The 26,177-nt window shown below is 51.2% G+C and overlaps 1 protein-coding gene across 2 annotated transcripts in view; it reads right to left on the bottom strand.

Moving 5' to 3' along the window:
* The window catches only part of EFCC1 (EF-hand and coiled-coil domain containing 1), a 36,365-nt gene that overhangs the window by 8,985 nt on the left and 1,203 nt on the right, over nt 1–26,177 (bottom strand). For both annotated transcript variants that reach the window (XM_037023963.2, XM_037023964.2), the window contains exons 2-3: nt 24,694–24,977; nt 487–644 (exon numbers count right to left, since the gene is read on the bottom strand). In XM_037023963.2, the coding sequence (XP_036879858.2) occupies nt 487–644; nt 24,694–24,977 (442 nt within the window). The remainder of the gene's footprint in view (nt 1–486; nt 645–24,693; nt 24,978–26,177) is intronic.

The raw sequence follows: 26,177 nt of genomic DNA, 5'->3' as shown, positions 1-26,177 counted from the left end.
TCCACCCCTGCCCGCGGCTGCTCTGGGAGAGCCTGGGCTACTCTCCACCAGCTTTTCTCTCCTTTCCAACTGATGGCTTTACACCCACCAGGCCAAGGTTCTTAAGACAATGGGCCTCCTGAGGTCTTCTTGAGGGGTGACCATCCAGCCCTTGCATACATACCGCCGATGATGGGGTGCTTACTCCATCCTAGCTCCCTGGGCACCCAGCCCACCCTTGCATGGGACTGGTGGGACAGAGATGTTCCCCACACCCAGCTGGAACCTGCCTCCCTGGAACCTGCCCTCCCGCATGGGTGTCTATGCTCTGAGGCCTGGGGAAAGGGCCCCTGTGGACTTGGGAAGCCAGCCTCAGCAGGTAGTGGGAGTGGAGTCTGTTTGGATGCTGGATGGCGGTATCAGTGCAGACAGGACCCTGGAGCAGGTCTGGGGCACAGCCTGGTAGATCGTGAGCCTGGCAGCAAGCCTGAGCACGTAGGGACAAACCTTCGTCCAGCGTTCTGCTCCCGGAGCTGCTGTCTGACTGCCAGGTGCCCTCTGGAGTGGGGTCTGGGCCCCGGGTCCCACTGTGCTCAGGTTCACTACTCTTGGCATCTGGCTCTGGGCTGGCTCGTGGTAAGGCTGGGAGCTGGTTGCCCTCTGACCTGTGGGCAGGGGAGAAGGCACAGGTGTCAAGAAGGCAGAGGGGGCTTGGCCAACTTCCTGCAAGAGCATGTGGGATACGGGCTCACCCTCTTCCACTCCTTACTGTGCACAGGTCAGTTGTCTATGATGTGTCTGAAGGAGACCCTGGATTGTCCCTGTGGGTGACCCTGCTGGCTCCCTACTCAGTGGCCAGCTTGGCAGAGTCAGACTTCCATTATGGATACGCACTCTTCCAGCCTCCCTTGCAGGTAAGGCACAGGTTTGTAACTCAATTTTAGCTAATGGAACTAAAGGCAACATCTGGGAAGCCTCTGGAGTGGGTTTTTGTCCCTTATGAGAAAAAGGGTCAGCAAAGGAAATGCCCTGCCTTCTTGCCTTTGAATAGTGTCTTGTGGATATAATGTTTGAAACTGTGGTAGCCATTGTGTGACCATGAGGAAATGACTGAGTCATAGGGTAGCTGAGCAAGAGTCCTGATACCTCTCAGCTGCTGACTAACTAGTCCCAGCTGGTGACTAACTAGTCCACCTCTAGATGACTTCTTTTGGGTGAGAATTTTTAAAAATCTTAATTGTTTTGGTTACTTTTAATTGCATATTCTATTCCTTGCCCTTGAAAGCCTTCAAGTGAAGTGTCTCTCCTCTTTGTGCTTTGGAAAACCTACTTCCCTCAGATCAATCATCTTGATATTCCAAGGTCTTCACTTTTTGAATATTCATTTCCCATGTCCCAGTAGGGAAAAAAAACATCTGTGATAACATGAAAATCTTTGCTACTAAGCTGGCCTTAGGAAACAGGTCCTCACCCCTCCACTTGCACCAACACCTGTCCTTCTCTCACCTCTTCAGCATCTGCTATAACTCAATCTCTCCCAGACCGTCAGACGTAACAACCCAGTACAAATGGCCTGCCAAGTGAAACTGCCCATCTTGGGAAAGGGGAAATTTTGTGACGCTGGTGGAAGGCATGCTGGGGAGCTGTGTCAGCCGGGAAAAACCACTGATGGTGGGGGTGGCAGGGTTGGACCAGTTTACAGCTGAAGAGGAGAAGACCAACAGGATTAGGAAGGACCAGGTGTGCCCAGAGGGACTTGGAGGTCGAGGTCTGGGAAAAGCCCTGGGAAAAACTAATCAAGGTCTCAAATATTTTTGCAAAGAGACCCTCCTTATGATTAAGCTGCAAACATTTAAAAAAAAAACATAAAGTGAAGGATGCACCATTGTGTTCCCACCATTTTACTGGAAAAATCATTCCAAAGGGAATAATCAACCCGGCATCACTCTGTGTCTGAGTTCAGGCACTGTACTTCAGGAATGAAGATCCCTTAAAAAAAAAATGAATGAAAAACAGCGAATAGAACTGCCTTGTGACCCAGCAAATCCACTCCTGGGCATAAATCCAAAGCAGTTGAAAGCAGGGACCCAAGCAGGTGTTGGCACAGCCATGCTCACAGCAGTATTATTCATAAGAACCACAAGGTAGAAACAACCTGAGTGTCCATCAGCAGACGAGGAGACAAGCACAGTGTGGTCTCTCCATACAGTGAAATATCGTTCAGGCTTAACAAGGAAGGACATTCTGACACAGGCTACAACATGGATGAACCTTGAGGACATTGTGCTCAGTGCAATAAGCCAGTCACAAAAAGACAAATACTGTGTGATTCCACTTACATGAGGCCCCTAGAGGAGAGAAATCCACAGAGACATTAAGTGGCCAGAGTTAACCCTAAGCTTTTGTGTTTTATGAGCCAGTAACTCTGACTGATAAAGTCCTGGATTTAAGCTGGGGTCCCCCTGTGCAAGCCCAGAGTGGGGATGTAGTTTGTTAGCAGTCAGTGTGAAAACCCCCCAGGTGGGGATCCTTGTTTAAACACAAAACTATGTGACTAGAGCTTAGGTCATATCAGTTGAGGTCTAACTGGGGAGGTGACAGTCCCTCTCTACTCTAAAGTCTCAGACCACAGCCTGAAGAAAAGAAGACACAGGGGTATAGGGTCACTGTTTCTAAGACTCAAGGGTGGAGGCCAGTAGCCTTTATATGGCCCCAGAGGGTGGTGCCTGACCAGGATGAGGAGGAAGCAAAGATGAGAATTGGAGAGTCATGAGGAGGCAGCTTTAGTTCACTGTGCAGAAACGTTTGCTGACCAAGAAAGGAGTGGGCTGCCTTGTGAGGCAGTGAGCTTCCTGGCAGAGGAGGTATGTAAGCAGGTAAGAGACTTCAATGGGTGGAATTTTGAATAGAGTTGGAGGTGGAATGAGACAATATCTAAGCCTTTCTGCTATGATGGGCAGCTTCCTTCTCCCCCTTCAGGTATTTGGAGGCTTCAACAAGCCAAATGAGGTGAGGAGACAACCCTGATTTAGAAGTCTCCTGGCATAGGTGAGCTCAGGCACACGGATCTCTCTGCTGCCCACATCCCACAGCACCTGGACCTTAGAACCCTGCCCAAGCGTACCTTCCTACATTAACACCACCACCATTGAAAAGTTTCCCTCGCAACAGCCCCATGGGGTAGGGGATGTCAGTACCCGCTTTTTGCAGATGAGGAAACTGATGCAGAGTTAGAGCCACCTCCTCAAGCCGTACAGCCCAGAACTGGAGGTATGGGGATTTCCACTCAGGCCATGGGCTGCAGGCAGGCTGACAGCAAGCTTGGAAGGCAAGCTCTGGAATGACCCAGCCTGGCTGCTGTTCCCATGAGGTGGCTACAGGTCACATGCTATGAAGTCGGGAAGAGGAAGCCACCAAGATCAGTGTTTGGAGGGTGGAACATTGGAGGACACACTTTGGAATTTTCCAGGAAATAAGATGTGGCTGCAGAGAAGCGGCTTCCCCAAGGAGATGCGGCGGGCCATTCCTGACTAGCGATTAGTACCGGACAGATTCCATTGTGCCCGCCCTTCCCACTCCATCAGTCTGCAGGGCCATTCATGCAGCCACACAAACGTGCTGCTGTATCAAACACCAGACTAACATAACCCTCCCCACTGCATGGCTTCCCCCAGCCGCCCCCACTTTCTGTGGACTTGACAGCAAAACTTCTTGAAGGAGTCACCTGTACTACTGGTGTCGCTTGTCACCTGTCACGGCGGAGCTGCTCCTGGTGCTCATTCCCCAGCCTGGGCAGCAAGCTTCCAGACGCCGGCTCATCCCTCCCTGGCACAGGCCTCATCGATATTGTTAGTCCCCGCTTCCACCTACCCCTGAGCACACGCCCTTGGACTCCTCCGCCTGAGGAACCCTTCTCTGCTTTTCTATCTACTCTTCCTATGAAGGGCCTCAGCCAGTGCTGTGGCTTCCAGTCTGGGGGCTTCCAAACTGAACTCCAGCTCTGCCACTCAGAGCTGGTTTCCTAGCGAGCTCCCCCCCATGAACTGCGGCCTTGGCCCCTCCGCCTGGATGGGCCGCAGGCATCTGCCATGGTCCTTGTCTTCTGCCATCTGTGACTCCCGCTTCCCCTCAGTGAAAAGTGCCATCTCCACTTGGCCATGCAAAGAGTGGCCTGTGGGTGTGACCACCTGGAGGTCATCCGTGAAGGCTCAGAGTTTAACTCATCGCTCAGTTCCCACCCCAGAGCCCAGCCCAGGGGTGCTGCAGGAGGTGGCTCAGCAAAAGGCTGTTGAATAGATGCTATTTTAGGACACTTCCCATGCCTGGGTCTGTGCAGGTGGGGACAGAAGGTGGGAGGGAGGAGGAGGGGAGAAGGGGCACAGCCCCAGCCCTCAGTGGACCTTGGGGTGGAGACAGGACAAGAGGCAGGGAGCCCAGAGAGTGTCTTCACCCTTCAGAGCCATGACCCCTGGACTCAGGGCCGAACAGGGAGGGTGCTGGGTCTGTAGAGCAGGGACTGTGGCCTGGAGGAGGCAGGACTTGGGGTTGGACAGAGTGAGAGGCTTGGGTGGAGGGAGAAGGGCACATATCAGGAATGTTTGGAACAGGAGGGCAGCAGGGCCATGCAGAGCAGTCACAGTGCCAATGGGGAAAGGCTGAACAGCCCTGACTGGGCACCCCAACTCTGGGCTGGGCCTTACGTGTGCTCTTTTGGGTACTGCTCATCCCCTGGACTGATGAGGCTGATACATTTCAGAGGAGAAAAAGGTTAAGTCGCAGAGGTGGCTGGGGGCCATAGCATGGGCCTGTGGTTCAGCAGAACAAAGTCCTCGTGTCCCACTCCAGGCCTGGCAAAGCCCCACTCTTGTTTTGCTTATAGATGGTGGAAGCCAGTGAAGGTTGGCATCTGTTAGGTTGAACCATATGGAATTGCTGAACTTAACTGCTTTTGACTTGCAAACGGACAGTTTAAAATGGCTCAGTTTACCAGGATGTGTTCATATAAAGTTTCTTGATTAGCTGCAAGCCTTTCACTTCCGTAGTGGGTATCCTGGTTTGTGAAAGGTTTCATTAGAATTTTCTGGGACTAGAAATCTGATTGCTCTTGTGGTTCAAAGTTTCCTATAAGAATGGGTTCCCTGGGGTTGGATCTTGGGAGGAAATGGGGACAGAGCAGAGGGTCATCTATGGCTTTGCTGGGTGGGCTGAGTTCTGTGGCTCCTCCTGACCTGCAGGTCCAGCTTCCTTGAAACTGCAGCCCGAAGGTCACAGAGCTGACCCTGCAACCTGTTACATCTCTCTCTCCTCTGACTCTCAGGCCGTCAGCACTTGCTATCATGGCCACTTTCTGGAAAACAGATCTGACCCTGCTTCAAAGGTTTCTGTCACTTCCCATGGCCAGCAGACAAGTCCAGACCCCTGAGGTTCCAGGCCCTCCACAGGAGACTTTCTGCAGTTACAAAGCAAATATCCTGAGGAAGAAAGAGGAGAGCCCCATGGGTCCCCCTGCTCCCTTCCCATCCCCTGTTCCGCCCTTCCAGGTCCCACTGTTCTCTGGCTACCAAAGGGAGCAGAAGTCAGCTGTGGTCCTGTCTCTCTTCCCTTCAGTGGCTCCCTATGGCCAATGGAAAGTGTGCCATTTCCTTAGCACAACATTGAGGATCCTAATCTGACCCAGCTCCCCCCCGCAACCCACCGCCTCCTCCTGGACCCAGCACGATGCCCTCAGGGCCCAGGCTCGTGATAACCATACCTGACACCCGTGTGCCTTACCGTGTGGCAGACGCCATTCTCAGTGTGTGTATGCAAACTCGTCTGCTCTTTCCCGAAACCCGAGGACTGATTCGTGTTACCCTCATTTTCCTGATGAGGAAGTGGGGACTCAGAGCAGAGTAGCTTGCTCAGGTCCATGCAGCCGCCTGCCTGCAGTGCACGCTCCTACAGCAGCTTGTTCTGGCGGGTAGTTCTGCCGGTCCTTCGCCTCTGCCCCACGCACTGCCACCTCCTCTCAGCACCCACCTCTCACCTGGACTCCCAGAGCCATCCGCTCCCATGTGGCCTGTTAGGATGCGCCTCCCTCACCAGACTGGGTTTCGTTCAGGGCATTCAGCTCAGGCACAGAGTGACCCAGTAAAGGTTTGTTGACGGAATGAATGAATGAAGCGATTGGCAGCAGTGCAGGTGAGGAAGAGGAAGGGTAGGTAGGTCAAGCCTTGGACAAACCCAGAGCCTGGGTGAGTATCCCAGCTTCTGCTCTTGGACTGTTCCGGAAAGGACAGTGAAGAGAGCACTCGATTTGAAGCCCATCTCCATCCCTTCCCAGGTCCAATCAGCTTTTTTCTGTGGCTTGGGCTCACCTCCCTGCCCACTTATAGAGAGGTGGACCCCTGTAGTGAGAGGGCGATGCGATGGGACTTTCCCAAACTGTACACAGTTTTGGTCACTGGTTTACTGATACAGATTTGCTTTAGTAGGAAATATTATCACCTATAGTGAAAAGCCAGTATCTTGCCATAAATAGAAAGTAACCAGAAAAATACATAAATGGTGAGAACAAAGTTAGGCAATTGCAGCTATGTCTGGTTTCCTGTCTGCCTTCAAACCCAAGGCTGCTCTCTCTCCCTTACAAAAGGGATGTTTGCGCTGTTGGAAGGAGGTGGAGATAGACCAGTTCCGGACCAGGACTTGAGATAAGCAGATCTGAAAAGGCATGTGGAGGGCCCAGCCAGTGACCACCGCCTCAATTCCCTGCTGCGCCTCTGGGAGGTGGGGCTTCTGCTCCTGACCAGCCTCCTGTCACTCATCAGGTGCTGGTGGAGTACCTCCTTCTCAGCCCTAGGTGGTTCTGACTAAAGGCGGGCCCTCATGGCTGCCCACTGTCCCCTCACCCCCGCACTACAGACAGACCAGACCGGCCCGAGTCCTCGTGTGCCGTTGGGCGTTCCCTGCAGCTGGCCACATCTGCGCGCTGCCTGGAGCCTGGGGCGAACCTATGATGTCTTCCTCCTGCTGGATGCCGATGGCCACAGCTGGCCGCCAGCCCAGCAGCTTACACAACTGACGAGGGCCAGATGTTGCTCTTCCTTCCTTCAGTCCTGGCAGCTCTTGGTTACTGGCTCGAGGTCTCCAACGGAAAGACCCATCATCGGTTTGGTGATGCTACCAAATCTGGGTTCTACCCCACAGGGCTGTGGCTTTGTGGGGTGACCCTCCACAGCTTCCGGTGTCCTCCTGAGCCTCCATTTCTTCCCCCACCCAAGCATCAGTGCACACTGGTAAGCCCTGGGTTCTGTGAAGATGAAAAACAGCTTGGTGTGCTTGTAAACATGCAGAGCTCTGGCCTCCATGAGTATTCAAGGGGATTTGAGGTGGCACTCAGATGAACAGAGGTGTGTGTGTGTCTGTGTGTGTGTTTTAAACAGCTAAGCATTTATTTTAATGTATACTAAACACATTAATGAGCACATGAAACAATTTTAGTTTTACTTTTATGAGTTATATCACTCCCTTTTTGATACCTTTAAGTAAGAATGAGATGATTTAAGGGAAAATACTAAATAATAACACAGGTGCTATGCAGATCTTGCAAAAAATGACATGGTTCCCAGCAGAATGTCTAAAGTTTGGCAAATGTTGAGACGGCAGTGCCCCATAAGCCTGGGCACTGGTAGAGCCACGTTCTGGCCTCACCCCTTAGCCACTCATTCCGTACCCCCAGCAGATGACCCCAACTCTAACACACCAACACCCTCTTTTTATGGGTTATTTTGGAATGTCCCTGTGCCATCCCAAAATGAGCTGTATCAATAATACACCCTATCTTCACATAGACTTTGAAAAGTTAATGTGATGTGGTAACTGACTCAGAGGAGAAAGAAATTTTATAATATGTATTTCAATATGTAAATACTCAGACATAATGAAATTTTTAGATGCTTAAACCTGCTTATAGTGGCTAACTTTGAATTTAAGAGAGGTAAGGTAACATCCCATAGCATGCTGTTGATAATCTTTCCCTATCCTTGACATTTTGAAATAGGGACTAAGAAAATAGATTCCAATGGATGGATGGATAGATGGATTGATGGGTAGCTATGCAAATGCACTGGGGCACAATGGACACAAGAAGTCCTCATCAGCTGGTTAAGCACAGTATCGTCACCATCTATGCAGTGGTTCTGAAATGATGAGCAACTCCTGGAAAATTCCAAATAACACAAAATGTAACCTGCCGTCCAGTCACATTGCATTCTTGGAAAATTCTTTGTATATAACAGCTATGCAAAAATGTTAGGTTTATATGTAAAACGGAGTGAGATTCTGGTCTCAGATAATTGCACTCAAAGCGAGTTTTCCACAGAACAAATGTCCAGCAGGACATCTGGAAGTCGGGTGGGGTACAGGGCCATTCTGGGTCATAAAGGACCTGCTTGGAGGTACCCGGAAGTGCCAAGCACACTGTCCCCTAGTCCTGAAGACAAATACTTCCTCCCCACAAATTTCCAGAATGTCCCTAAGAGGAGATACACTCCCACAGAGATGCCCTATTCTAGACTCTCTCCTCTGCTCTCTGGCCTTGTGTCCCACTGGACACAGCAGCTGAACCCAGGCCTGGCTCTAGGCTGCCTCACTGTGGGACTCTGAGGTGCCCAACCCATAGATCTGGACTTGGAGGCTGCCAGGTCAGCCAACTGGACCAGGGCCATCTCCAGGGAAAGGTGGCATTCAGGGTCCCCACCTGCCAGTGCCTTCCTGGCCTGCAACCATCCTGTCTCCCTCCCCATGTGGCCTCAGCTCATGCAGCCATGCAGGATGGATCTGGCTGTATCTGTTTATCCCGGGCTGGCCTTTCAACCCAGAGCACCCTCTTCAAGTTCCTATGCCTCACTGAGACTCAGCTTGCCCATCTTTTAAGTCATTTCCCCCTCAAAACCTCAAATAAATGCTTAAATTTCAGCAGTGGCAGTCCACAGTTTCTTAATCAGACCTCTGCCATCTAATATATCAACCACTAGTCCTTTGGGCAACTTAAATTAATTGCAATTAATACCAACAGCATTCTTCAACGAACTGGAACAAATAGTTCAAAAATTCATATGGAAACACCAAAGACCCCGAATAGCCAAAGCAATCCTGAGAAGGAAGAATAAAGTGGGGGGGAATCTCTTTCCCCAACTTCAAGCTCTACTACAAAGCCACAGTAATCAAGACAGTTTGGTACTGGCACAAGAACAGAGCCACAGACCAGTGGAACAGAATAGAGACTCCAGACATTAACCCAAACATATATGGTCAATTAATATACGATAAAGGAGCCATGGACATACAATGGGGAAATGACAGTCTCTTCAACAGATGGTGCTGGCAAAACTGGACAGCTACATGTAAGAGAATGAAACTGGATCACTGTCTAACCCCATACACAAAAGTAAATTTGAAATGGATCAAAGACCTGAATGTAAGTCATGAAACCATAAAACTCTTAGAAAAATACATAGGCAGAAATCTCTTAGACATAAACATGAGCGACTTCTTCATGAACATATCTCCCCAGGAAGGGAAACAAAAGCAAAAATGAACAAGTGGGACTATATCAAGCTGAAAAGCTTCTGTACAGCAAAGGACACCACCAATAGAACAAAAAGGTACCCTAAAGTATGGGAGAATATATTCATAAATGACAGATCCGATGAGGGCTTGACATCCAAAATATATAAAGGACTCACGCACCTCAACAAACAAAAAGTAAATAATCCAATTAAAAAATTGGCAGAAGAGCTGAACAGACAGTTCTCCAAAGAAGAAATTCAGATGGCCAACAGACACAGATGGCCAACAGCTCCACATCGCTAGTTATCAGAGAAATGCAAATTAAAACCACAGTGAGATATCACCTCACACCAGTAAGGATGACTGCCATCCAAAAGACAAACAACAACAAATGTTGGCAAGGTTGTGGAGAAAGGGGAACCCTCCTACACTGCTGGTGGGAATGTAAATTAGTTCAACCATTGTGGAAAGTAGTATGGAGGTTCCTCAAAATGCTCAAAATAGACATACCATTTGACCCAGGAATTCCACTCCTAGGAATTTACTCTAAGAATGCAGCAGCCCGGTTTGAAAAAGACAGATGCACCCCTATGTTTATTGCAGAACTATTTACAATAGCCAAGAAATGGAAGCAACCTAAGTGTCCATCAGTAGATGAATGGATAAAGACAATGGAATATTATTCAGCCATAAGAAGAAAACAAATCCTACCATTTGCAACAACATGGATGGAGCTAGAGGGTATTATGCTCAGTGAAATAAGCCAGGTGGAGAAAGACAAGTACCAAATGATTTCACTCATCTGTGGAGTATAAGAACAAAGAAAAACTGAAGGAACCAAGACAGCAGCAGAATCACAGAACCCACGAATGGACTAATGGTTACCAAAGGGAAAGGGACTGGGGAGAATGGGAGGGTAGGGAGGGATAAGGGTGGGGAAAAAGAAAGGGGCTATTACGATTAGCATTTATAATGTTGCGGGGGCATGGGGAGGGCTGTGCAACACAGAGAAGACAAGTAGTGATTCTACAACATCTTACTACACTGATAGACAGTGACTGTAATGGGGTTTGTGGGGGGGACTTGGTGAAGGGGGGACCCTAGTAAACATAATGTTCTTCATGTAATTGTAGATTAATGATAACAAAAAATAATTAATTGCAATTAAATAAAACTAAAAAGTCAGTTTGTCAGCCCTGCTGGCTATGTTCAAGTGCTTAGTAGCCCCATGTGGCTTGTGGCTACCAAATTGGACAGGGCAGATGTAAACCATTTCCACCACCACAGAAGTTTTATCAGTGGACAGTGCCCATCTAAAAGCTATGTTATAAGGTAAATTTTGCCTGGAACTCAAATTCTCATTTGTAAGCTACTGGTTAATCTCACTAAAGGTGAGAAAATCCATTCCTACCCAGCCCCAATCAAGGTCTCCTGCTCAAATACACGAGGTATCCAAGTGTCAGAATAACTGACCATGGACGACCAACATAGTAGCTGTAGGACATTATCATTTAATTCCGAGGTTGGCAAACTTCCTATAGAGGGCTAGGTAGAAAATACTTCAGGCTTTGCAGCCCACGTGGCCACTGTTGCAACCACTCAACTCTGTCCTTGTAGCACAAAAGCAGCTACAAATTATATATTTAAAAATGACATGGCTGTGTTCCAACAAAACTTTATTGGTGGCACTGAAATTTCAATTTCATGAAATTTTCAAGTGTCAGGAAATAATCCCTTTTGAGTTTTTTCAATTATTTAAAAATGTTACAATTATAGCTTGCATACTTTGGAAAAATGGCCACAGGGCTCAATTTGACCCAGGAGCCATAGTTTGCTAACCTCTGATTTAACTGATGGTTTTTGCCTCCAGTGGATAGGGTTTAGTCGAGGAAAATGTGTTCAATCAGTGTGGTGAACTGAAGTCTCACCTTTACTCCCACTGCCAGCCAGCCAGCCAGCACCTTCTGGGTTTGCTAAGAGCACTAAATGGAGAACGGAACAAAGCAATCATCTGGCTGGGGTTCGAAAGAGCACCCTGAGGGGTGTGGGGACCCTCCTGAGTGGGCAGAATAGAGTATCCATATGGATAAGCAGGTCAGTTACTTTGGAGGGTAGGCAGAATTTCTGGGAATGACCCTTAAGCTTTCACATCTTAATTCCTGCAACCTGCAAATCACTCCCATGATGGTGTTATGTTATATGGTGTAGTCACCCTAGGCTGGGATATTAACTCCGTCTAGTTATATGAGTCCCTTTAAAAGCAGAGAACTTTCTCGGCTGGCACAGAAGAGGAAGTCAGGGAGGTCTGAAGTGTGAGTCAGCAACGACTCAGGTGCTTGCAGGCTGGAAGATGAGTGGGGCCACATGGAGTACAAGGCAACAGCCAGCAAGGAAATGTGGACTTCAGTCCTACAACCATAAGGAACTGAATTCTGCCAACACCTGATGCACCTGGAAACAGGTTCTTCTCCTGAGCCTCTAGACATCTTGATTTCAGCCTTGTGAGAGCTTAATGAGAACCCAGCCAAGCCTGCCTAATCTTCTGGCCTACATAATGTGAGATCATAAATGGGTATTGTTTCAAGCCACTGAATTTGTGGTAATTTGTTATGGTTGTGTAGAAACCAAACAGAACCACCCCAGCAGACACACCCCATCTGTTTGTTGGCCCAACCTGAACTACTCCTTTAGGTACTGAGTGGCCATGTGCTTCTGGAAAGGAGATCTGATTGGGCCAACTGATCATGATAATTCCTTCCCTTTACCACGGATTGGTTTAGGAATAAGCAGCTGATGTGATTCTGGCCAATGAGAGTTGAGGGTAAGTCTGCCAGGAGGATCTTTGGAAAAGAGAAGTCCAAGGAGGAAGCTGTTCTGTCTGTGGATGTGGCAGTGATGCCTGAGGCCCTGGCAGCTATCTTGTGACCATGAGGGGCCTTTGCTGCTAGGGCCAAGATACAAATTGAGGAAGACAGGGTGGGAAGATGAAGAATTGGATCCTTGTAAACATTACTGAAATTCTAAGAAGCTGCTCTTCTTTGGACTTCTGATGCATGATCATCAATGTCCTTATGGTTTAAGCCATCTGGAGTTGAGTTTTCTGTTACTTGCAGCCTAAAGTGTTAAATTGATGAATTGTTCACAGCACTGCTTAGGGGTTAAATGAGATTGTGTACACGAAGTCCTTAGCACAGTGACTCATGCCCAGCATGTGCTTGAAAATACTGGCCTCTGTTCTTAGCTCTGCTCCCCTCCCGCCTCAGCCTTTGGAAGAATCAGGGGTCAACCAGAGCCATGGGGCCAGTAGGCCATACCGATCTATTCTATGTGTATAGCTACAGTGCTGTCTCAAGAGCATTTTTACAAGGAAGTGGTTTCTGTGATTAGGATGCTGGCTGAACAAGTCTGAAATCAATAGGAGGTGGAGATACCAGGCAGGCTGGACAACATGGGCATGGCTGGAAGCTCTGTCCACAGGCAGAACCTCTTCTCTTTTTCAGGGAAGCCCTCAGCCTTGCTTTAAGGCTCTTTAAGAGATTTAATCTAGCTCACTCAGACTGTGCAGGATAATCTCTCTTATTTAAAGTCAACTGATTACAGACTTGAGTAATATCTGCAGAATGCATTCACCACCACTGTAGATGAGTGTTTATTCAACTTGGGGCTGTAACCAAGTGACACATCAGAAGGCCATCCCCACCAGGCTCAGCGTTTTTTAGATTGGATGGAGAACATCAGTTGCATTTGCTTCTCTTTCTGCTTTCAGTCCTCTGAGCCTCTCCATGACTGCGAGCTTCAGGAAGCTGCAGGGCAGACAGGACACCCAGAGCTGGGCCAGGGTGTGTGTGTGTCTCTGAGGCAGTGGGCCAGGTCGCTGAGCCAGCCAGGAGGTCCCGGGGGCTTGCACACTGAGCTTCCTTTGCTGCGTGGTATTTCCTGAGCAAAGCCTCGCAGGAAACGGAGGCTAGTGTGTGAAAACAAGAGAACAACAGTAGGAAGGAGGGCTTGAGAAGGGGGAGGACTGAAAATAAAGCATGAAGAGAGAAGTGTCTGGACAGTCATTGCGGGTCCTCCAGGACTGGGAAGTTTTGCCTATGGATTCCTCATCTCTGGTTCCCACCTGAACATGGCACCTGCTTTTATGGGGGTTGGGGGTGCCGCTGCAGTGGGAGTGTCCCAGCTGACCCGGACACCCACCTCTTAGGGGCTCGGTGCAGGCGACCGTGCTGCAGCTGAGCCATCTCTGAGGCCTCCGCCCACCTGTGCTGCTAATTCCCTCCTGTAATTCATCCAAGAGATGAATTGCTGAGCCAGCCACTGTGCTGGGTGGTGGAGATACTGTACTTAGCAACAGAATGGCGCCGACCTCATGAAAGTTGCCTTCCCTGGGGAAGACTAGCCTTAATGAAGTCATTGCAAAAAATAAATGAAGGGCGAAAAAGACCAGGGCCTGTGAGACATTAACAAGGGAGCAGACTGGATGAGGCAGGGGCCTCTCTGAAGGAGACATAGCTGAGACCTGTAGTATGGATATGAATTAGTCAGGAGCTGGCTAGAGGGGGCTGGGGACTATAAGCCCACAGAGCCCGAGGGGGATTTGGAGGGCTCCAGGAACAGAAGGGGCACTGTGGCTGAAGCCGTGGGTGCAGGGGGTAGAGTGGAGGAAGCTGAGCCCCCTGCTGGACTCAGTGGCAGCAGGGACAGAAAAGAGGGCATTAGGCACCATCACAGCCCACAAGGGCTCCCAACCTAGTGGGACTGCTATTCTTTGGGCCTTCTCTTAGGCCATGTAACCCAGGTCTGTCAATCAGCATGACAGTGAGTGGTCCAGAGTAGTCACATGATCCCAACATGGTCAGTCAGCATACTCCATGTCACTGGTGCCAGTGATTGGTTCAAGGATGGGCATGACCCATGTTGCTGTAATCAGCATTAAGCTAAGGATTTTGTTGAAACAACTGGGAAAGAAAAGCTTTTTCTGTCAGGTGTGACTGGGAGGATAGGAGCTAATCCTGGTGATGTTGGCAGCTATCTTGCTACCAGATAGGAAGCATGTCTGAGAGTGGAGCCAATGAGAGGAAAGCAGAGGTAGAGAGAGATTTCAGGTGTCAGTGAGTTCCTGGATCTAGCCAGGCCTGAAGCCACACAGTCTTGAGAAGTTTTAGTAGATAAATACATGTTTTCTCTCCCACTTTTAAAAAAAATTACTTAAGGCAGTTTGAGTTTGGTTTTAGTTATTTGCAACTAAAATATCCACTATAATATAGATCCCCCTCCACCCAAAGCAAGCATACATTTATTTCTAGATTTCCCATACACTGAACCACTTTGATTGTCTACATCCCAGGTCATCCCATCAGAACACCCTGGAGACCATGGCGCGCATTCCCTCCTGTCCTCCAAAGTTCCCTGGCTTGGGTCGGCAGAAGCCACCTAAACCAAGCACAACTTAAGGCCAGGCCTCCACCTGGGACTAGCCTCTTCCTCCGATGTCTCCTTGTGGGAAAGCAGCACAGTCTTATGTGGATGGGACCACCTTAGACGAGGGGGACCATACACACGCCAGGCCCTCTGACTTCCTGGAAAACCACTCACTACATAAAAACTGCTAACATCTGGCTCAGAGGCCCAAACATCTGATTTTTCATCTTCCCTTTACTTGGTGCCATGCTCCAGCCTTTATATGTCTTGGATTTTCACATCCCCAGGGAAGTTGGTGAGGTGGATGTTTACTGTTTTTGTTCGATCTGTGTCCTGTTCTGTCTCCTGGTTACAGCACCCACCTTGCTTTGAGGGGCTGTCCTGCCCCCAGAGCCTTCCTAGCACCCTCCCCTCCCAGAGTAAAGGGTCAAGTGCCCTGATCCCGCTGGCTGGAGGCCTTAGTCATCCTACACATGGGCCTGTCACCCAGTCTGGGTCACTTTGAAAAGTTAGGAGTCAGGGGTCACTGCAGCCATGTTCCCTGCCGCGTGGACCAGGAGGGAGTAAAATCAAGCAGGGACAAGCAGAGATCTGGGATGGGTGGAGAGTGCTGTTGCACAAGGACGTAGTCTGCTCCAGAGTGTGGAGCAGACACAGAAATGCTCCCCACAGGTGAGAGGGCTCCTGCAGGTGAGGTGACAGTGACATTGGCCGAGTGTTTATTTTGTGCTGGGCACAACTCAAGTGTTTTATATTGTTGAATTCTTACCCTATGATGTAGGTACTAAAATTAACCCCATTTTCCAGATGAGGAAACTGAGGGCCAGCGCTTCTCAAGAAGTGTCAAGGCACCAAAGGAAATGGACAGTGTGTGGAGGTAAGTGGACAAGGTGGGTCATGGCCAAAGACCACCAGTCTGGTACCTCAGGCCAGCCTGGGTCCTGTGTAGCAGCTCCTGACCTGGGGAACCTGGTACATTTGTAAGCCATCTGTCTGCCTCAGGCCACCCTTTGGAACTGGAAAAGCCAGGACTTGAGAGCAGAGCCCATCCCCTAACCTACTCGTGAAAGTACGGGAGCCGAGCCGAAGCGTGCTCCAGCCCCCCCCACCCACCGAGGGCAGCAGCAGAGGGCCCAGGACTCCTGGCTCTTGAGGACTGAGCCTTGCTTGGGCTGTGCCCTGACCTACTGGGTGGCCTTGGGCACACTGTCCCTCTGGGCTCCAGCTTCCTTGCAGGACATGTTTACTGCACACATCAGCTTGTGCAGTCCAGATCCCTGTCCCAGGTAGGGGCACACAGCTCCAGCCCCTGGGCTGCCAGCCAAAAGGGTGGGCTCCAGCTCTGCTCTCAGAGGAGTCCGCTGGGGCGTGCATCTGAGCAAGGGAGGGCTTCTCTGGGGGACGCTACTGATCAGATAACTCAAGCGTCTGTCCGTGGTTCCTCCTGCCGTGCTGCCTCCCCTTCCCGGATGAGAAGGCCTCCTATTCTCCAGGCCCTTCTGTCCCTCTGGGACCCTGCTCTGGCCACACTCACCTGGACATCCACCACTAGTTTCTGGGTGGGCTCCACTTTTTTGCATAACAGATATCCCCCTTCTTTCTGTCTTTACAATAGAGTCATGGAGGCCACATGTCTGAGGCAACATTGAAAAGACTCAATCCCACTCTCAGACTTGTGATCAGGAGACAGTGAGCTCCAGTGTGTTCAAAACAGTGCTAGAGAGTTCTGTGTAACTTGCAGCCGAAAATGTCCTAACTGATAAACCCGCCACTGGAGACATCTTCCCTTCTGCCCACAGATGCGGCCTCACCCAGGTGGGGGGTGACTGCCCATGCGTGATACCTAGCTGTACTGGGGAACTGGGCAGTATAAGCAAGGGGCGTCGGGGGTGTAGGAGAATTTGGACCTGCGACTCGAATTTAGATCAGCTGGTGTGGCTTTGCAGACTCTGGCTGCAGCTTCAGGGGACGTAGTTAGAGGACATGTTTGGTTGGCTCTCACTCCAGGCTTCTTGTGCTCTGGCAGGATCCTGGGGAGTCAGGAGAAACCTCAGCCTGTGCCCAGTGGTCTCCTTTGCTGAAACAGGCTCCTTTGAGTCTGTGGCTGTAAAGGTAACCCATGCCCATTTCTGCTGACCTCCAGGTCTGAGCTCACCACTGAGCTTGTGTTCTCTAACATGGCCACGAGTCTGTCAGAGCGCCATGTTAACACCAGGGTCACACGCAGCTGTGTTTACTCTGCCCCATTCCCTGACCCCCCATGAGTGGAGGACACCATGATGTGTTCTGGGTGACCTCTTGCTGGCCCCTCTACCCAAGGAAGGTCCTCATCCTCCACCCAGCCACCCCAAGTCTGTTTCAGCCCACAGGTCCTGAGGTTCCATCTCTGCAGAAGGCTGTCTTGGGATGGAGAATTCAGGGCTGAGTCTCCCTGCAGCTCCGGGTAAGGCCTCCAGGTATGCAGGGCTGCTGGCCCATCCCTTCCCAGATGCTGGAGGTCAGGCCTTGTCCTCTCGCTCAGGACCTAGAGACAGCCTCCTTGCCTCCCCACCTCCTGCCTGACGTCTGCGTCCTCCACATGCAGCAGAGGGGTCTCTGTGAAGCTCGAGTCTGACCACTCGCCCCCTGCTTCAAGTCTTCCTTGGTCTCCCTTGTTTTCTGGGGTGAAGGCCTTGTGCCTCAGCCTGGTGCTCAGGGCTCTTCACCACCTGCTCCTGGTCCTTCCAGCTTCCTCTCCTCCCACTTTCCACCTCAAACCTCGCAGATACCAGTCTCCCTGTCCCCGAAAGGCACCAAGGCCCTTCACGCCTCTAAGTCTCTGCATCACTGCAACCCATATCTGCAATGCTTAAGAAAACTCCTACTCATCCTTTAACTCCAAGTTCAGATGATGACATCCCCCCAGAGATGCCCTGACCCCTAGCCAGAGGCACCCTGTCTCCGCCGTGCTTGCCCGCACTCTGCTGAAGCTGGCCATTGCTTGCTGGCCATCTCCTCAGACAGAAGGCTCTCTGGAGGCCAGGCTCTGTTAATATTAACAACACCAACTACCACCATCATTACTATTTATGGAGGGCACTGTGATGATAATTTCCAACATTTATTAAGCATCTTCTCAATGCTAACTACTATTCTAAGTTCTTTATACCTATTAGTATTTGAATCTTCAGATAACCCACGGTGTGAGTATCATCGTTAGTATTCCTATCATCCCCACTTTATAGATGAGAAAAACCAAGGCCCATGGAAGTAAGAATGACTTCCTGCAGCTCACACTCCCAGAGCTGGACTCCTAGCTGCTGTACTCCCCCGGTCTCACTGGGTATTCACACCAGACCCAGAGGAGCAGAACCCCATACCCACTTGACAAATGAGGAAACTGAGGCTCACAGAGGGAAAGGGAATAGCTCAAGTTTCCACCATAAATATATAGAAAAACTGGGATCCAAACCTAGGTTAGGCTGGGCCTCCTGAGTCTGAGCCCCCAGCCATTGAGCCCGTCTTGGTATCCTGAGGCCAGGGCATGTGGCAGATGTCCGACCAGCACTGCCCCTTTGTGAGCCCTGGGTATTGTCCCTGGCAGAAAGGCCTCGGTTCCCACCAGTGGCCACCCACACACCTGCTTCCAAGGATAATGGAATCTGTGACCACACGCCTCCCAGCTCCAGATGGTGCCCCCCGCCTGTCTGCTTCCTTCCCTCCCCTGACCCCCTGACCGTGGCCTCCCCCGACAGCAGGCCAGGCTGCTGCAATGGGGCAGAATAAAGGAGGTGGCCCTCCAGTGGCCTCATCTTTGTGTCCCCTCCCTCCTCTCACCCTCCCTCTTTCCCAGTCTTTTCATCTTTCCAAGACAACAAAGCCACGGCCTGGCCTCCGCCCCTCCTCCCTGCCCCAGCTGAGCTGGGTTTTCTGTCTTCTTTTCTATGAAAAGTTTGAGCCCAGCCCCTGTCTAGCAGTGTTGGCCCCAGGCTGCATGTCCAGGTGTCCTGAAGGCCGAGCTGCTCCTCAGTGCAGAGCAGGGGGACATGGGGCAGGCAAGTGGCTGAGACTTGGGAGCATCAAGAGAAGGCAAGATGCCAGGAATTCAGTCACCTGAGTCAAGGGTGGCTCCGCCAGGAGAGCCACTCCCCTGGGAGCAGGATCAGGCCCCTGGACTCAGGTTTTGCCTTGTGCTGGAGTCCTGCATGCCTGCATCTTTTTCTCCAGGACATATCTGAGATCGGCACCTGTCCACATGCTCCTTGTCCATTCATGTGTCCACTTGCTGGCTTACTGTGAGTCCTGGGTGCTAGGCCAAAGAAACACCAACCTGTGCTTCCTCAGGAGGCCACACAGCTAGGGAAGGAGACCTGAGGCAATGACCCTTTTCGCCCACCCTCCTAGCAAGTTCTGAAGCACCTGGACAGGCACAGATTGCAGGGTGCAGACTACCTCCAAGCACCCCAAAGTGTTCAGCTGCCTGGAAAAGCTGGCTCTCAGGCAAGCCTATCTCCTGTCTAACCAGGCTTCCTTCTGGGGCCTCCGCCATCCAGGGATTCTGCAGTTGCCACCCGTGGGCTGTTCGGGAGACAAGAAAGGGAATCGGGGCTGCAAGTACCAAAGAGGCAAGGGTGGGGGATGGAGTGGCCATGTGTTGTTTAATAGGCCTGGATTCCCCTTGATTCTCCAGGGAGGATCCCAGCCCCATAGTTTGGTGGGGCTGATTGTGGCTCCAGTGATGGGTATGTGACTAGACCTAGACCCCTAGACCCCTGACGGGTTCAAGGAGAACATGCTTCCAATTTGGTCCAGTGAGGCTCAGTTCTGGGACCTCAGCGGAATGGTACAGATGAGACATGATCTTTCTACTGGACTCAGAGCTTTGGAAATGTGAGAGCCCCAAAGGCTAGCAGGGGAGAGAACTTTCTGGGAGTGAAGCAGAGCTTCCACATCCTGGTAACATTGTTTGAGTACCTGGATCCAGCCATGCCTGCAGCTGCACATGCCTATGCTTTACAAAGAGCCAACTTCTTTTTTACCAGAGTTCAGCTGAGTCAGGCTTTGGGGCACCCATTTAAGACAGCTGTCTGATAGGAAGAAAGAGAAAACAAAGGAGAGAAAGGTGGAGAGTGGCTTGGTGCCAGTTGGCAGAAGGGACAATGGAACACCCTGGTTGGAAAGGGGTGAAGTGATATTTTGTGAATCGTGACGTCAGACCTTCCATATGAAACTATGTGTGTACTGCTGTCTAATCTGTGCCCTGCCCCACCAACCATCAGTGAGTTCTACTATGCTTGAAAATGGGAGGAGGGTCTGTTTTGTGGGATGAAGAAGGAGCTGAGTCTCGTCTGAGATGAGGTGCTGTGAGACCCAGACCAGCTGTGGGAAGCAGGAGCCCAGAGCTGACGAGGCCAAGATGGAACTGGTAATTCTCAGCAGGCTGGGCTGGGCCAGGCGAGGGAGGCCTGAAGGCCCTTTTGATTCCTGGAATACTTCTGTTTGATCTGGGACTCCTATAGCTCTGGAAGCAGCATCAGTCCCTTGGGGCCCCTCCGCACATAGCACATATGTGTCCTAACATGTGTTCGCTGCCTGCTCCCCTCACACCCAGGAGCACCTCTGACCCTCTGGGAGGTGGACACATCTGTGCCATTTCTGTGCCCCAAGGTATTACACAGGGCTATGTCTGTGAAAGGTGCTTGGAAAAACATGGAATGAATAAATGAGCTCTCCCATTGCTTAAATATTTACTGTCTATTCTCTTAGGTTCCTGATCAGGATGGGGAATTGAGGTGCTAGGAAGTTCCCTTTCCATTTTCAAATACATGGAAGTGCTGGATAAGATATAATCATTTAAATTAAGAAGATAGAGTCAAGGTCAAAAACAAGAAGGGGAGACGTCCAGCTAACACGGGGAGCAGGAGATGGAGCTCCAGTGCTGTTGGGGGTGTCAGCACTGGGATTCTCATGCCCAAGTGCAGACAGGCACAGAAGACCTTGTAAGGTGACTTTCTAGAAGGAAGCGGCCGTGTGAGGCTGGGGGCTACCCAGAGGCTGTCCGTCCACCAATAGAAATGAGAAAAACCTCCCTTACTGGCCTTGGGATGTTGCCCCAGGTATAGAGCTCAACGTTTCGCTACCTGTGCAGTTCGGAAACTTCAAGCTAAGGAACCGGCCCAGAATCAGGCCCTGGTGGAGCAGATGGGAAACAGCTCTGAAGGGAACCTCACAGCGCTGGGGCTAGGACGGTCTCTCCCCCACCAGGGCTTCTGCCAATGATTGGTGCACAGTCAGCCGGCACAGAGCACACCGGGACCTCGTCATCTCAACAGAGAGAGCTGAGGTACAACGCAAGCAAAATCTTAGCTGTTATGGGCAACCCCAGAGAGACTGTAAACAAGGCCTGTTTAAATGCAAAAGTGGTAAAGGACAGGAAAGACCCCGCAGTTCCAGGATTGAGTGGGATGAAAAAAACGGAACAGTGAGATGAGGAGGTCGCTGAGATTATTCTAGGGAGATGGAGGAGTCAGACTTGGGTAACTGAGTCCTCCTTGATCTGTCCGGTTTGGGCTATGTGACTAGTCAAAACCCCCCCAGCCCCGAGGCTCTATGTCTCATTTGGAAAAGGGGGGCACAATACCAGCTCCCAAATATTGTCAGGAGATCAGTGAGTCAGTTTCTGTGACAGCACTTTGAAAACTGAAAGATCTAGGAAAGTGTGAGTCGGGTCATTCATTCTACCCAAATGGCTTCAAGCTGTCATTCCCAGTGGGGGGGCAGGGGTGGGGCTCAGTCTTTGCCCTTTTCTCCCCACCAAAGATGCATCTGCAGAACACCTGGAGGCACTCTAGAGTGATGTCACTTCAGAGGGTGTGGTGGGGCTCTAGTCTTTGGGGTGGGGGCCCCTTCCACCCACACATTCCTCCAGGCTGCAGGCCCAGGGGACGTGGCTCAGCAAACCACACAGGGAACTCTGAGTTCCTGTCATGCAAAAGCAGAGGTGACATTGTAGCCCACAGCCCCTCTCCAGCCTGTAAGGTGTCCTGCAGATGTTTCTGGGTGGGAGAGTCCAGGAGACTTGTGTGTGTTACCAAACCAGCCCAGGGTATGTGGCTTTGGGCTTTTCCGGCTGGGATTGGGCTCCTGGCCTGTCACGTACTTGTGTGCTATGCTGGCGAGTTGCTCCTTCCTGGCCTGTGAAGTATAGCTGATACATTTCTCATGGTGGGTTGAGAGGCTCCTTTGAGCTGACATGGAGAAAGTGCCTGGCCTCATGCCTGGAACACAGCTGATGCTCAATAAATAGCTTCGGCTGTTCTGTCCCCTCCCCTTTGCTCTCTTCTAAGAGGGAGAGCTTTGGGGCAAGTCACCCACAAACCTGCAGGTTCTGACTACAGCAGATGGGCAGAGGAGGTCTGCCTTCTGGGGCTGGCATGGCTTAGGGGGCATGTTTTTATAGGGGCATGGAAGCAAGTGACAGGGCCATCGCCTAATCACGGTGGCTATCACATGGTGTCACTTATTCTCCAGTCCTCCACCCCCTCATTCACTAGGCTTCTCCTTGAAGCCTCTGCAATGTCTGCTCCCCTTTTTCCTTACTAAGAGAACTCCAGTTGTGTTTGGGGCATCAATATGACCAGACTCTCTTGTAGACAGGAGCAGCCACATGGCACACTTCTGGCCCAGGAGCTGGAGGTGCAAGTTCTGGTGGGGAAGGGGTATCGCACCTGAATACAAGGGCAAAACTTACAAGAAGAAAATTCTCTCCTGCTTTGACACTGTCTGAACTTCTGATGTCTGAACAGCAGCCTGGAGGCACAACGGCCATTTTGTAACCATGGGTCAACAATAAAAAAGGGTAAAATGGAAAGAAAGAACTCAGAGTATGAGAGCAGGCAGACCTTTCCACTTTCTAGCTGTGTGGCTTTGGGTATGTTACTTCTCAGAGCCTCACTTTCCCACAATCTGTAAAATGGGGATAAAATCTCTTCCTTGCACAGATACGGAAGTAGAATATGAATTTACTTTTTCTACTGTGGGGCTGTCTCAGTGTGTCTCAGTGTTGGTAGTCGCTCTTACAATCATGCTGTAAAGGACAGTTACTTTAGGGAAAAACAAAGAAGAGACTCTTTCTCCTCTTGGAGAAAATTCCAAGGCTGGACACAGGCCCTAAGCCAACTGGTCCTGCTCTGTAGCTGATCAGCTATACAAACAGGAAGTGACTATCCAAACATTGGAGCTGCAGGAGGCTGGTCTGGAGTGGGCCTCCTCGGAGGCCTCCCTCCACCACTGGGCCTTCTCATCTCCCAGCTGTGAGCGCCTGAGAAGTCAAGGCCGAGTTGCCTCCTCTGAGGAGCTAGGTTCAAAGCGTCTCTTCTGACTGCCTTGCCCACTGGCCTAGGTCAGACCACCTTCTTTGCAGACTGGAGTACGACACCCCCTCACTGGACACCCCACTGTCTCTTGCTCTTCCCCCTCCTCCCATGACCTTGTCACAACTCTAGCCAGAGTAAATTTTTTTTCAAATGCAAATCTGCTTGTGTCATCCCCACACTTAAAACTTTTCTCTGGCTTCATGTTCTCTTGAGAGAGACTGAAGCCCTTGCCACAGCTTTCCAGGCCCTGGGTGGTCTTTCCTCTGTCTGCCTCTCCAGCTTTACCCCTCCAGCCACTCTGGTTTCCATTCAGTTCCTAGAATGTGCCAAAGTCCATCCTGCCTCAAGGCTTTGTGCATATGGTCTCATTATTCTAGACGTTCTCCCCTCTCCCATTCCTGGCCCATCTTTCCAAGGAGCATCCCATCCTCAGCTCTCAGCTTATGCATCACTTTACCGGGTGCTGGCTGAGCCTGAGGAGAGCAGGACAAGGGTCTTCCCTCACAGCATCCTTCCCGCGTGCTGCCTGATGTCTAGTCACATGATCTCATGGCCTAACTCAGGGCTGCTCAGGGCAGGGAAAATTTGGGTCTGTTTGGTTCATAGCCACATCCCTGGAACCTGGCATTGCCCCTGTACAGAATTGGTGCTCAGTAAATGTGGAAGGGGAGCAGGCCTGCCTTGTCATTCAAAAGGGAGAGGGGGGCTCTGTTTATGGAGTGCCTACTATGTGCCAGGCACAACCTTGCTGCCTTTTCACAGCCACTCTGGCAGGCAGGACTCCAGTCTGTGTTCCACCGAAGAGGAAACAGGCTCCAAGAAGGGCAGTGACTTCCAAGGTCACATATCTATCAAAGGCCCTGCCAGGATTTGAATGCTGGTCCCAAGCCCAGCTTCTGGCCCTGGTGGAGTTAGCACAAGGGACTACCCTACATTTGTTTTCTCATCTGTAGAATGGGGACACTATAGTACCTACCTCCCAGGACTGTTGGGAGGGTTCAGCACTAGAGAGTTTAGCTCTGAGCCTGGCACACATGAAGTGCTCAGTGACTGTTAATTAGTAGCAACATTATGACTGTGTTGGTCTAATCAAAGAATAAGAATGACTATATCCGATTGCAACCCACGACTGGGCAAATGGAGGGACTTTGTGTGTGAACAGGAACATGGACGAATGCATGCATGGATGAGTGGGCAGTTGAAGAGCAAGTGATAGAGTGAATGAATGGCTTAAGAAATGGAAGAACCTATGACCGAGTGGAGGCTACGTGAACGAACGCCTGAACAAATAAGGGAACACGAGAACGAGTGCGTGCATGTGCGTGTGCGTGTGCGTGGTAGGGGGATGCACACCTGAGGTTTGGGAGAATGCGGCCAGAGGGCGGCTCACCTGCAGCGCTGCAGCTCGTCCTCCAGCCGCCGCACCCAGCGCTGTAGGCCTGGCACCTGGCACGCCAGCGCCTCCAGCTCGCGCACGCGACGCAGGCTGCGCAGCACCGCCTGCCGGGCCTCCTCCGCCCGTCGGCGCACGGCGGCTTGGCCCTGGCGCAGCCGCCCCGCGCGGGCCTCGGCCGCCGCCAGCGCGCCCCGCGCCTGCCGCAGCTCGCGCGCCGCCGCCTCTGGCCCGCCGCGGCCCGCCTCCCGCGCGCTCGCTTGGCTCTTCCAGAGGCCGACCTGCGGGGACAGGGCAGCAGGGCACGCGGTGAGCGCCTCGGGCCAGACGCCCGACGCCGGCCATCAGCGCGGCCGCCATTCCCGAGCCTCCGAGTCAGCAAGGCGACTGTGCATGTTTACTTGGCCCACTTCCTACCGCTCCCAGGCTAGTCTGAACTCGTTTTATCCTGGCAATAACTTTAATGAGGCAGGAGCTCTAATCATCCCCCGTTTTTAATGAATGAGAGAAAGTGAGGCACAAAGCCCATAATTCTGTTCTTACGGGCTTTTGCACCGTACCAGTGATTCCCAAACTTCACGACTCTGCCTATCTTCTACATTCATAGCACTTAGCCTTCTGTGGCTCCGCCATCACCTTGACTTGAGGAACAATCTAAGCCCCTCGGCGTGGGGTTTCCAGCCCTCTCTGGTGTCTGGTCACTAGACTGTCTTTGAGGGTGGGAATTTTGCCTTGTTGACTGCTGTGTCCCCGGTTCCTCAAAAGGCCTGGCACACAGTAGGTGCTGAAGAAACACCTGTAGAATGAATGATCCTGGAGAGTCTTAATCCACATGGCAATACGTTTCCTCTCCTACCCTCTGCTTATCTGCTGCCCCTTGGCCGGCTGCCCTTAACATCCACCGGCCATGGTGCCTTGCCAGCCGCTGCTATGGCAGCCTTTTACCAACCACTTGGGGAGGTGACTGGGCTGCGTGGGGAACCGGGCTAATAAACCATCAGCTCTCTCCTGGCCTCTGTTCCCTTGGGGCACACAGTTCTTTTACTCATGTGACACCCCTCCCTCACCATCACCACTGACACACAGCTAGGCACAGTGCTGAAGTGTTTGTTGACTGAATCTCAGATGTTTGGGCTGGGTCCATATTTCATTCAGTGCTTCCTTCTCAACATCCCTGAGTAGGCCTGGCCCCTACCGGTGCTCGATGGCCAGTGGCAGTTTGATGGACAGTGACACTACCTATTTAGCACCTGGACATCAGGTCTGGCCCTGAGGGAGTCCCATTCGTATTTGTCAAATGACTAAATGAGCTCCCCATCCACCCTATTAGGCAGGGGGACTCCTTAAGTGTGGGGACAGAGCCCTCTGCCCACCTCCTCTCCTAAACCTTCCAGAAGCCTGGCACCATGGAGAGTTCAAGATGCCTGTTGCATGAATATGGAGACTGCCCAGGTTTTCTGGGAGAGTTCAATTACTGGGTT

This window comes from Manis javanica, chromosome 3, assembly GCF_040802235.1.
Source record: "Manis javanica isolate MJ-LG chromosome 3, MJ_LKY, whole genome shotgun sequence".
NCBI lineage: Eukaryota > Metazoa > Chordata > Mammalia > Pholidota > Manidae > Manis > Manis javanica.
The sequence above is the reverse complement of the archived record's forward strand: the minus strand, read 5'-3'. Positions and strand labels throughout refer to the sequence as shown.